The 13,551-nt window shown below is 49.3% G+C and overlaps 1 protein-coding gene across 1 annotated transcript; it reads right to left on the bottom strand.

The window, feature by feature from the left end:
- Positions 1 to 3,488: 3,488 nt before the first annotated feature.
- Positions 3,489 to 4,172, bottom strand: LOC308172540 (uncharacterized protein; the record flags this gene model as incomplete). The annotated part of the gene is made up of 1 exon (XM_080547439.1): positions 3,489 to 4,172. One exon carries the CDS (start codon positions 4,170 to 4,172, stop codon positions 3,489 to 3,491), a length of 684 nt encoding a protein of 227 aa, XP_080403565.1.
- Positions 4,173 to 13,551: the final 9,379 nt, after the last annotated feature.

Genomic DNA, 13,551 nt, shown 5'->3' with positions numbered 1-13,551 from the left:
CAGAAGGGACTGTTCAACCACAGGCCCACAGCAGGCTCAGAGTTGAATATTATAGTGAGGAGAAACACATTAACATTGTAAAACATTACATTCGTTCTGCGAGTGAGCACAGAGTTCTTTGGGAAACTTGTTGTAGTTTTTTTCCATACATTAGCACCAAAAGGTGCAGTGCCAAAAAGAAGATAATATATAAAGTAAAAAGGAAAGCATGATGCATGAGAGACAACCTGAACACGGATGTTCTAGATGAGACTTTAGAGCAATGGTCAGGAGTCCATCACCATCTTCACCATCACCATCATCATGTACACAGACATTTGATAAGGCATTTAATGGAAAACCATTGTATAGGCGTCGAGTATTGAGAACAATGGGATTTAAAATATTTACAAGGAACCACGTCGTGTATAAGTCCTGGGAAAGCCTGGTTCGGAAGGTGTGGTCGTGTCTGTACTGAACTATTTCTACTCGAAATACTTTGTTTGGTTTGCAGTTGATACAGAAACGGCATGCTGTCACTGTCCCTAAGAGCTCAGGAGGTCTCGGCCAACCGTCCCGAGTTAAATATTCATTCAGCGGACAAAGCTATGATCTGCATAAAGAAGATACATAATCTGGCGGACAGCAACTTAATCATTGCCTGTGAGAAATGTTATCTATATATGGTATCCTATGATCGCACTCAAGGCCGGTTTAAAGTTCTGCGTAAAGTCGACACCGTAGGCTACGCGTAAGCTTACGTAGTCCCGCGTGACCGTGCGTAGCCTTGACGCGCTCCTCTCAAAAAATCTAAGTACGCGTACGCGTCAGCTCTGTGATTGGTCCGCTTGGTAGCACATGATTCAGACTCTCTCGTAGGCCAAAATGCGGAAGCCATGATAGAAATGTCATTTACTTTTTCTGTAATTACTTATTAATAAAGATTCGAAAAATTATGATAACCATCGTATTATCTTAGTTTAATGTAATTTCAATGCATCATATAACTTTTATTTACAACAAGCATAACAACAAAAAGATCGCTATTATGCCGCTTTGAGCTTTGAGCTCCGTTGACTTCCTAACCGGAAGAGGCACAGCACAGGGGCATAGAAAACACACTGCCACCTAGCAATGTGACGGTGTAATTGCAGCGCGGCCTACGCAGAAGTGTAAAGTGCGAGAGCCCTTACGTAGGGAACGTAAGCTACGCACGTAAATTCGACGCAGAACTTTAAATCGGCCTTCAGCTTTGAAGAGAGATCGATACAGTATAGCCCTTTGTACTTCAAAGAAACCGGTCAAAGCTGATGAAATAAGCGCTTCTTCTCCTCCAGTTGCTTCCCAGGCAGTGCGTTTGATCTATGACAAGTGAATTTACGCAGGTTGGAACTGCTGACGCACGCAGTGTCGCCTTCTCTATCTACCCCTGCAGACGCAGAAGACGACGCTACGTGCGACGCGTCCCTGCCCATCGACGCGAGACGCGCTTGCGCCGAGAGAGCACCCACGTACCACACTGTGCCGTCATTTCGGAGCGTTCAATATTTCAGAAACGCAATTGAACAAAACTCTTATCGGTCTTGTAAGCCCCATTCCTAAGGAGGCAGTTTTTTTTCCTCACAGAGAAAAAGTACAATAGGCCTATTGTAGGTGAGCTTTTCACTGTTGAGTGGTTCCACGGTTACAATAACTAGACTACTTAAGCACGCATCATTCTAGTAGCTTTGACTTGATGAGGAGAGAGAGTCCTCGCTGTTGTTGTCAGCCCCCAAGACTGTGTGTCATACCACAGCAGTGAATGGCGTTCTTAAAATGGTATCAGCATTCTAACATTACCAGATCAGTTTCCATCTAACATTGCATTAATTCAGTTCACCGTGAATATGAGACTGTTCTAGGATCACACACTACTGGGAAAGTAGGCTAGACACACACACACACACACACACACACACGCACGTACGCACACAGGCACACGCGGACACACACATACACTCTCCTTCAATTTATGTAGCGCCAAATTTGTCTGCTATAACCTTCAATTGCCAAAAATAGAATCCCCCTAGTGTATTAGGCTGTGCCCTCTACGCGCACGCGCACACACACACACACACACACACACACACACACACACACACACACACACACACTCCTCTTTCCCTAAGGCGAAGAGAAGGAGGAGAAATAGAACAGATAAAAGGGAGGGGAGGAGGGAGAGGAGGCTGGTGGAAGTAGAAATATCCTCATTCCTTTCCATGCATTGCAACGAGCCCGTCCTCCGATTTCTACCTCCGCCAGCCTCCCCTGGTAGAGGTGTAGCCGGGTCACCTATATGGGACGCAGATAAAGACAGATCGGCGTCAGAAAAAACTAACATTCTTCTTTTAAGCTAGCCTTGTCCTATCTATCGGAGCTTCTCTATCTCTCCTTATCTCTCTCTATCTCTCTCCTCATCTCTCTCTCTATCTATCATCTGGCCATGGCTTAGTCTCCTGAAGCCCTCAGACGTGCTAACTAGCGTACAGCTCTCTCATTGTCAACGCAGAAAAACTTAGCATCGTTAGCGTCCGTTGGTCCGTAAGCTCACTCCTGACTGACAACAACAACAACACAGCCGGATGGAACAGTGAGACTTGCTGTAGAACTGTGAACTTGAATTCTTAGAACTGAGCGACTTGTTCTAGAAACCCTCTGGATGTTCTAGGATTGGTTGTTGTTCATGGGACACATTCTGAGAGGCTGGAGAACGGTGCAGGGGTTGCCAGGTGACAGAATGAAGACGTCACAGGTGGTGAATGAACTCTCCTCTCCTCTGCCTCCATCCCTCCTTCCCTCCATCCTCAACCCCCGACCCCTGACCCCGGCGTACCGATCACTCTCCACCCTCCGACGCTCCCCTTCAGTGGCATGGAAGATGGCATGTTCTATTATCTCTCTCTTTCCTCCTTTCTCTCTCTCTCCTTCTCTCTATCCTCCGGTACACCAAGCTAGGCTTGCTTATGCAACCCTCCTCTGCATTCCCATGTTCGCCCTCTTTGCATAACTTATGAGGTACACAGAGAACTATCACCATCCCTCTCTCTCTCTCTCTCTTTCTCTCTCATGACCCCTACAGAGGCCTGTGCCTGCGCCTCTTCCTCCCATCCCCCTCTTCCTCCCATCCCCCTCTTCCATCACATTTAAGCAAAAAAAGAGAAACAAGATGAAATCGATCGACAAACTCGATCAACGAAGACGTCTGGCGTCTTTGAGGACAGGTAGAGCTAGCGTACGCTTTAGAAGTACAGTACATCACCTTTAGTACAGATGCACCATGGGAGTCCAAGCAGGGCACACAGGAAACAGGAAACAGGAACGCACAGCCCCGACGCACAGTAGAGTAGAACCCTCTCCCAGAGGCCCGCCTCCAGGAACCAGAGCAGTGTGTGTGTGTGTGTGTGTGTGTGTGTGTGTGTGTGTGTCGGGTGGGGTTGGGGGAGGTGGTGGAGGTCTAGTCCTCAGCGGTCCTATTTGAGTTTGACAGGCCAGGGCAGGCAGGTCCGGAGGCCCAGCATGGAGGTGAACACGATGGTGGGCCGGTGCTTCTTGAAGCGCAGGCCTTTCTTCAGCCTCTGGGTGTTCTCCGCCGCGTACAGCTCCCCCTGCTGGGCGGAGCCCGTGATGCGCGTCACCAGCTCCCCGTGGACCACGGCCTCCTGCTCCGAGCGCACGAACACCTCCCTCAGCTCCTCCAGCCGCCGCTCCATCTCCAGGATGACGCGCTGGCGCTCCTCCACCTCTAGGAGGCGCCGGCGTGCCGCCTCGAACTCCATGCTGGAGGAGGGGGTCACCAGGCGGGAGGAGGGGGCCGTGGCGGGGGCCGAGGGGGGTTCCGAGCCCCCCCCCGTGACCCTGCGGAAGTCCCCCATCGAGATGGACCTGCGGGTGGAGGAGGAGGGAGGGGGGAGGAGGGCCAGGGCGGTGGAGGAGGGGGAGGGGGACAGGGCGGAGAGGGGGAAGAGGGGGGCTGAGGGAGGAGGGGGGGAGAGGGCGTTGGAGGAGGGGGATGGGGACAGGGTGGAGGAGAGGGGGAAGGGGTAGGGGGACGGGGCTGAGGGAGGGGGGGTCGAGGCCTCTGGGAGGGGGTGGAGGTAGGGGTGGGGGTCCGGCGCTGCGTCCGTGGTGTGCGTGTGTCTGTGGCGTCCCTTCATGGTTGGCGGTGGCGGTGGCGTGGCGTCTGCTGTGGTGGTTGTTGTTGTGGTTGTTGTTGTTGTTGTTGTTGTTGTTTGTTAGGCGGTCCAGGAGCGAGAGGCAGAGTGGTGAGATGTTGCCGGTGAGCCGTTCATTCATTAATAAGACGCCTGAGAGCCGCGTCGCGCTCGGGAACAGCACTCTCGCTCCCCATTGGCTTGCTCTCTGCCTCGTGACCACGCTGACAACCGATTGGCTGGCTGCCCCTGTGCTGTAGCTCCGCCTCCTTGATGTCCTCTGTGCCTCTGCTCCAATCACAGCGTGCTGCAACAGTACTAGAAAAAGAGGGATGGAGGGAACATTTTGTTCAATGATTTTGTCCTTTTTCTCTCCTCTCGTTCTCTCTCTTGTTCTCTCTCTCTCTCTGTCTCTCTGTCCTGTCGCTGGGTTGCTCAGTTGGTGTGTTTGAGCTCCGCCTCTCCTCTCTCTCTCTCTCCTCTCCTCTTTCTGCCCTCCCTCTCACCAGCTGGTCTGTTTCCTCTCTCTCTCTCTCTCTCTCTCTCTCGGTTGGTTGCCCATAGCAACACAGTCTCGACATCAGATGGCAAGTGTAGGGAGGAGGGGTGTTTCTCTCTCTCTCTCCCTCTCTCTCCCTCTCCCTCTCTCCCTCCCTGCCTCTCTCTCTCCTTCCCGCTCTCCATTATCACTCTTTCCCACTACTCCCTCCCTCCCTCCCTCCCTCCACCGCTTGATATCAAATTGTATCTCTCACTTTGGGAATATTATCCCCATGTTTGAATAGCCTGTATGACCTTCATATTGAAGCCACACACACACACACACACACACGCACACACACACACACACACACACACGCACACACGCTCTGACCCTCTCTAGTCTGACAGACCTCTCTTCTCCTCAAGGTTGTCATCCATCTCTTTACCAATCTCAGAGCCTCGTTAGCCAGTTGCTAAGAACCCCATTCTCTGAAACGCTGTTCATCCATACAGTCAGACTGACTGTCCTGTTATGAGGTCTGGTTGCTAGGTAGCACTGATTAGACTTGGTGTGTGATGACGTCCGCCTGATGGCTGGAGATAGAGGTGGGGGGGGATTCAATTACAGTACACCACTATCAACTGTCAGGTACACACACACACACACACACACACATACACACACACACATCCCAGGGGGAAGACGGCCACCACCAGCCTCCCCTGTCCCCCCACCAGCCTCCTCTGGCCTCCACCAGCCTCCCCTGGCCTCCACCAGCCTCCCCTAGCCTCCACCAGCCTCCCCTAGCCTCCACCAGCCTCCACTGGCTTACACCAGCCTCCCCTAGCCTCCCCTGGTCTCCACCAACCTCCCCTGGCCTCCACCAGCCACCAATGGCTTACACCAGCCTCCCCTGGCCTCCACCAGCCTCCCCTGTCCCCCAACAGTCTCCACTAACCTCCCCTGGGCTGTACTATAGATCCACCAATCCAGCTTCTGAGAGAGACAACATCCTGTCTGCTCTGTAGCTCTGAGTCACACAGCAGCACATCACACACTGAACACATCTGCAGTGGTAGTGGTAGTGTGTGTGTGTGTGTGTGTGTGTGTGTGTGTGTGTGTGTGTGTGTGTGTGTGTGTGTGGTGTAAGGTGCTCACTCAGCCAGATGCTTTTATCTGTGCACCTGATAGTGACGGCTGCTGCTTCTACTTTAATGATCTCTGAGAGGGAGGGAGGGAGGGAGGGAGGAAGCGTATGTGGGGGGTTGGATAGAGAAACACAGAGACAGAGAGAGAGAGAGAGAGAGAGAGGGAGGGATGGAGGGAGGAAGAGGGAAAGAGAGAGAGAGAGAGACGTTTTCTAGTGCATTTCTGAAGAGAGGGAAAAAGTAATCATGTGACAGAGGCCTTATTGATTCAACTGGCTGATGGTTTAGACCTGAGGAGAGGAGAGGAGAGAAGAGGAGGGGGGAGGGGAGGGGAGGGGAGGAGAGGAGAGGGGAGGGGAGGGGAGGGGAGGGGAGGGGAGAGGAGAGGAGAGGAGGGGAGGGGAGAGAAGAGAAGAGAAGAGGAGAGGAGAGGAGAGGAGGAGGGGAGTGGAGAGTAGAGGAGAGTACAGTACTGTTATGATAGAGTTGAACACACACACACACACACACACACACAAAACCAGGTTGCTGCTTGCCTCTAGATGGGTTATGGGAGATGCATTACAACATTAGTCTCTTCTATCTCAGATATCATGTTATCCCTGCCCCACTCCCTCCCTCCCTCCCTCCCTCCCTCCATCCATCCATCTCTCACATCCCCTCTTTAACACACAGCATGAAAGCCTGCTCTCAATCTCTTATGAAAACACACATCCATCCATCTCTGCTCTTTCATAGCTCCCTGTCCCAGATTAGTTTAATCTGAACCGCCTCTTTGTGTGTGTGTGTGTGTGTGTGTTGACACTGCTGAATTGATGGAATTACATCATGGAGAGAGAGAGAGCGAAATATAGTGTATATGGCATCTGTAACCTGTTTCTTTGTAACATTTAATTAGTCTTGGAATCAGAAGTCAATGGCAGTCAATGGGAAACTGGGTTTCTTTTCCATCTCCCACTGAGAGACCATGCATCATAGCTCTCTGGCTGGTCTGGGAGTTTGGATGGAGCTAGAGGTCTGTTTGTTAACACTAGAAGAGCCGTGAGGGGTCACGGTGACCCCTGTGAGTAAAAAACAATTCTATCTTTGCACTTGATCAAATTTCAGGACCCTCCTTTCATGACTTCCTAGATATGTGCGTTCTACCACCCAGTATCCTTACATTTTCAAAATTACACCAGGATAAGCTAGTATAAAGCTGTTTTGCAGTTTGTCTGTGTAGGAGGCAGGCTAAAAAACAAGATGGCCAACTAGTGGTCGTTGTGTGTAAATAGCAGATTTACATTCTAAAAAGGGGGTCTATTAGTAGGTAAAATAGGCACGGCTGTTCTAGTGTTAAGAGTATACATCAGAGATACAGCTCAGATGGACACAATTATGACGGCTGCTGGTGAAAGGGGGAACAAATCGGCAACCAATCCAAATGCTCTGACTTTTATTCTGAAAAATGTAAATAAATGTAGGTTTGAGGACGTTGGCTTGCAAGCTAATCTTGTTTTGTGAGCCTGCTAACAATGTAAAGTAGTGTTATAGTTAACTAGGTAGTAGTGGGGATTACTCACCGAATCCATTGCATTGCAATATTTTGCCTTGACTAGCGAGTGTGTCATTGATTTTCAACAACATTGAAATGTATTCAAATTGTTCTGAATAAAAGTCTGAACATTTGGTCGGTTACACCAGAGGAGGTGTATAGTTACAATAGAGGAGGGTATATAGAGGATGGTGTATAGTTTGATGTAGTGAAGGTTTGAGGAGTGTCAATTCATCATTTCCTTCAGAAGTTGAAAAACTCTAAATACTACAAGCCTCTTCTGAGCTGTCTCTCTGATATAAAACAGACCTCAAGCTCTGTCCACACTCCCAATCCAGAGAGAGAGAGAGAGAGAGAGACAGACAGACAGACAGAGAGAGAGAGAGAAAGAGGGAGATTTGTCCGTCTCAGATGTTTTGTGCTTGTGTGAGCACTACCGCAGCACTAACAAGAGCCCACCAAAGAAACAATCAGAATCCAGCTCACATCAGCTGAACACACACACACACGCACGCACACACACACACACACACACACACACACACACACGCACACACACACACACTAGCTAAGGCAGTAGTGTCTCTCTCTCTCTCTCACACACACACACACACACACACACACACACACGCGCACACACACACACTAGCTAAGGCAGTAGTGTCTCTCTCTCTCTCTCTCTCTCTCTCACACACACACACACACACACACACACATACTCTAAATCACTCCCTCTTGGACCACCGGCCTGTCAGCTTTATTACATCTAGAGGAGATGTGACAGACACAGCAGACAGGGTTCCTGATGAGGCTGCAGGGGAATGGGAGACGGATGGAAAGAGTGTGTGTGTGTGTGTGCCTTCGCCATAGGACACGTGCTATCATCAATACCGGTAGTCAGGCCTTTTACCGGCTGAGTCTGTGTGAGAGAGAGAGAAAGCTAGAGAGAGAGAGAGAGAGAGAGAGAGAGAGAGAGAGAGAGAGAGAGAGAGAGAGAAAGCTAGAGAGAGAGAGAGAGAGAGAGAGAGAGAGAGAGAGAGAGAGAGAGAGAGAGAGAGAGAGAGAGAGAGAGAGCGGTGTGAGACTGCAGTGTGACGTCCTGGCACAATGACGTCAACATAAGAACAAAGAGCAGAGCCTTGTGTTTGTGTGTGTGTGTGCGTGTGTGTGTGTGTGTGTGTGTGTGTGAGAGCTCAGAATGAACACCTTTATGACTCTTTGAACAGAATGCTGCTACATTATGCAGACACTCAACACACAGTACTGCAGTGGAGATGACACCAGGCCAGAGAGAGTTATGAATTATGAATTAATTAAGTGTGTTAAAGGTGTGGGAGTGAGGGTGTGTGTATGTTTTTCAGGATGTGTGTGTGTGTGTGAGTTAGTGTTTATGTGTGTGTGGGTGTTAGTGTCTGCGTGCGCATGTTTATGAGGAAGAGATGGACAAAGTGTGTGTGTGTGTGTGTGTGTGAGAGAGAGAGAGAGAGATAATCAGATGGAGAGAGACAGACGGAGAGAGAGATGAAAAGAGAGAGGGAGAGAGACAGAGATGAAAAGAGAGAGGGAGAGAGACAGATGAAAAGAGAGAGGGAGAGAGACAGAGATGGAGAGAGAGAGACAGAGAATCCATCACAGAAGTGTGTGATGGGTGCATTTGGGGGCGTTGGAGGAGGAGAGAAGATGAAAGTGTTCTGTACTCTGCTCTGTCTGTGTGTGTGTGTGTGTGTGTGTGTGTGTGTGTATACCGCTGCCAGACAGACAGATGCACGCTGCATAACGGTGTTCCCAAGGTGTTAGAAAAGGATCACACACGTCAACACGTCTGTACCACAAGAAATGTAGAGTAGAATACACACACACACACACACACACACACACACACACACACAGAGAATCGCTCACACTCCCACACCTTTAACACACTTAATTAATTCTCTCATAACTCTCTCTCTCTGGCCTGGTGTCATCTCCACTGCAGTACTGTGTTGAGTGTCTGCATAATGTAGCAGCATTCTGTTCAAAGAGTCATAAAGGTGTTCATTCTGAGCTCTCACACACACACACACACACACACACACACACACACACCTTGAATTACTATTTTTACTTCATATTCAATTATAATTATGAAGATAATGTTAATGTCATGAACTTTTGTTCAACTGTGAGGTGGAGGTCAGGGGAGGCTGGTGGAGGTCAGAGGTCAGGGGAGGCTGGTGGAGGTCAGAGGTCAGGGGAGGCTGGTGGAGGTCAGGAGAGGCTGATGGAGGTCAGGAGAGACTGGTGGAGGTCAGGAGAGGCTGGTGGAGGTCAGGGGAGGCTGGTGGAGGTCAGGGGAGGCTGGTGGATGTCAGGGGAGGCTGGTGGAGGTCAAGAGAGGCTGGTGGAGGTCAGGGGAGGCTGGTGGAGGTCAGGGGAGGCTGGTGGAGGTCAAGAGAGGCTGGTGGAGGTCAGGGGAGGCTGGTGGAGGTCAGGGGAGGCTGGTGGAGGTCAGGAGAGGCTGGTGGAGGTCAGGGGAGGCTGGTGGAGGTCAGGGGAGGCTGGTGGAGGTCAGGAGAGGCTGGTGGAGGTCAGGGGAGGCTGGTGGAGGTCAGGGGAGGCTGGTGGAGGTCAGGGGAGGCTGGTGGAGGTCAAGAGAGGCTGGTGGAGGTCAGGGGAGGCTGGTGGAGGTTGGCAAAGGCTGGTGGAGGGCAGGGGAGGCTGGTCGAGGTCAGGGCAAGGGAGGCTGGTGGAGGTCGGGGGAGGCTGGTGGAGGTCAGGGCAGGGTGCTACTCCCTACAGGCCCTCTGGTGGCAGGGCAGGGTACTACTCCCTACAGGCCCTCTGGTGGCAGGGCAGGGTACTACTCCCTACAGCCCCCTCTGGTGGCAGGGCAGGATACTCCCTACAGGCCTGAACGTCTCCCTACTAACGTTGCAGTTACTACACAATCACAATTCATGGACCAGCGGCATAACTTTTTTTACACATTTCAGGGGTACAAGTAGCAGCGTCGCCGCCATATATGGCTGCCAATTACAGCAGAGACAGAGCAGTACAAGGCGTTTAGCCTTCTTTTTGGGCATCCCCAGTTGTTGGAGCCCTCTTACGACCAACCTGTGTGTATGTCCTCGGCTGCCAAATATAAACACAAGCAGTCTGCATCTGTACCCTAGTTCTGAGATGGTATTCAGGAGAGGTTGGTACTTAATTACCTTGGTCATGAAGGCTTCCTCTAGGCTAGGGTCAAATGTGCAGACTACCTCCAGAACGAACACCTCTCTAGATACTTAATTGACAACAACAACATCTGGTGTATTGGCAGACAAATGTGTAAAAGTGGCTGGGTTACTGCAAAGATGGAACATGGTGGATGGAACGTGGATTGACACAGGAATGTTTGTACATTCTCACTGAGGTTGGAAAATGAGATATGTCCTTTACTATCAAGTCCACTATTCTATCATGACGTGCTATGTACATTCCCTTGTAAACATAACAGCCATTCAAGATGTGAGACATTGACTCTGTGACCTGTTCAGTGGTGTGATGCAAACAATGAGGAGCCTGAGTAGGAAACCAGATAGATAGGTTGAGTCTAGTGGGAAGGACTTGTAGTCTAGCTTTTACTGTGAATGTGACAGTCCTCATTGAGTGCGCTGTTCTTGAAGAATGAATGAGAGACAGAGTGGTCAGCAGAGGGAAGACATGCAAGTTTTCCCTGAAGTTTTAGTCCAGTCCAGTGTTGCTGTTGTCAGTGTTGTTGTAGATCCAAGAGGGTTCGCGTGGCCCCTGCAGATGTTAGCAGGTGACTGTTTCCACCATATGAGGCAGTTGCCCTGACGTGAACGAGGGGGTCAGTTATGATGTCCTCTGAGACCCTCACGGTCCCAGAGTCCGGCCGCGCCCACTCCAGACACACACACACACACAGTAAATCAGAAACACTGTACAAAGCGAGAGAAACCAACATAAATCACAGACCAGTAGAGTAGAGGTACAGGTCGGGTTATTATGTCAAATAAAATGTCTCCTTCAGGAAAGGAAACCTTGTGAAACCAACACTGAGGGAACAGGGTATATATACATATATGGGGGGAAAATATGGTGTGGTTTGTATTTTGTAGCCTACTGTAATCCCTCCTGCAACAGAAGACAGAATCTGTACAAAGCTACAAACAAATTCAGAAAAAAAGAGAAGGAGAAAATCATCGTAATAACAGAAACTTTAATTCAAACCTTGTCCGATATATAAACATCTTGATCTTTAATTTATACAATTTCATATATTGTATGTGCTATATACTCCATTTTGATACAATACTATGTGAACTGATTTGTCTGGTAAGGTGGGTGATACTTATGTCATGTTTAATCTAACCCCTGCATTCTTCCTCTCATTCCATCTCACTCCCCAGTAGATGTGGTACTATAGGCTAATGCTAGGCTAAATGCTAAGGTAAGTGCTATAACTTATAGCTAGGCTAGGTTTCCTGGTAGTAATGCGTTCTCCATAGAGAGAGTTAGCTTGTTATTAGCTTCATGCTATCAGGGTTTAGCCTTAGGAAGCGTACAGCAGGATAAAGAACTACAAGCTAGCTATGCTTAGCCACAGACATAGTTGTTATCCTTACATAGGAAATAATACAGTGATCATGACGTCTTAAAGTTATCTAGCTCCAATGGACAACTAGCAGGCGAGGCTGGTGGAGGTAGGATAAGGAATCGGAGGACAGGCTCATTGTGGAACGGAATGAGGAATGGTGTTTTGATACTACATGCGTTTAACACCATTCCTGATTCCATTCAATGCGTTGCAATGAACCCCGTCCTCCGATGTCTACCTCCGCCAGCCTCCCGTGGACTATGGTACCGGCCCTGATAACTTCATGGGAGTCAAGGGTCGTACCAGTAGAGAGGAGAGGCCTGTCCTGACCAGCATGGGGGTCAAGGGTCGTACCACTCCACCAGTAGAGAGGAGAGGCCTGTCCTGACCAACATGGGGGTCAAGGGTCGTACCACGCCACCAGTAGAGAGGAGAGGCCTGTCCTGACCAGCATCAGCAGACATCACAGAGCCACAACACCATAATGGTGCATTCAGGTGCTCCTCCAAAATAGGAAAACTCAGAAATGTGCCACTTGGAAAGTCATCATACTTTTTCCGAGGAGCACATGAACGCAGCGTTAGTCATGGGAAGGAAAGATTGTCAGAGTAAAAGGAAGGACCAATGATTTCCAGTGACTTCACAGGGAGAGGGTGCATCAATACAATCATGTTGACAATCTCAGCTCACTTGGCTTTTCAACACAGAGAGGAGGATTGTGGGAGAGAGAGTCCGTAGATGACATGGTGCTTCTTCAAGAACGAACAACCATTTTCTTTGGACCAAACAAAACGACATCAACACAAAACAAAACAACCAAAGCGAAAAAACACAAGAAACACAACGTGAACAGAACCAAAAACAGAGATTTTAAACAACATGCCACTTAGGTCAGGGCAACTTGGTCTCTTCTACAGTTATTCATCTTATTTTTATTTATTTTTTACAATAAAAATATTTGTACTTTTTATTTTATTTTTTTAATCAGAGCCAGCGTCACCAAGCGAAGTGTAGAGAGGAGCAAAGCAACGTGACGCCACACAACTGGACCATGCAAACACCCCCCTTACCCCCACCCCCACGCACGGTAACACCACACTGCTGTCATGCAACGGACATACATTCTGGCTAAAACACATTACCCAGAATCCCATCTTCTGGCGATACCAAATACAAGAGGCATTTATGGCAAAAGAAATAATTCTTTTTTTCTTTTTCATTTCAGATGTTCATTCATAAATGAACATTGGAAACGATGTTAAGCTGATGGAGGATGACAGACAGACAGATAGACACACACACAGCTGATGTAGGATGATAGACAGACAGACACACAGCTGGTGGAGTGTGTCAGACAGTCAGACAGACAGACAGACAGACAGTCAGACAGCTGATGGACTGTGTCAGACAGACAGACAGACAGATGATGGAGTGTATCAGACAGTCAGACAGACAGACAGATGATGGAGTGTAATCAGGTTGTTTTCCTGGAACAAGGAAACAGAAGGAACCAGCAGCAGAACCAGACAGACACAGATTGATTTGGCAGTTCAGCTGTAATAATCCATAAAGCTGATCAGCTGGAGAGACAGACAGACAGACATGCAGAACAGCAACCAATCACAGCAGAT

Source organism: Nansenia antarctica (genome assembly GCF_963989245.1).
Source record: "Nansenia antarctica genome assembly, chromosome: 1".
In the NCBI taxonomy this organism is placed as follows: Eukaryota; Metazoa; Chordata; class Actinopteri; order Argentiniformes; family Microstomatidae; genus Nansenia; species Nansenia antarctica.
The sequence above is the reverse complement of the archived record's forward strand: the minus strand, read 5'-3'. Positions and strand labels throughout refer to the sequence as shown.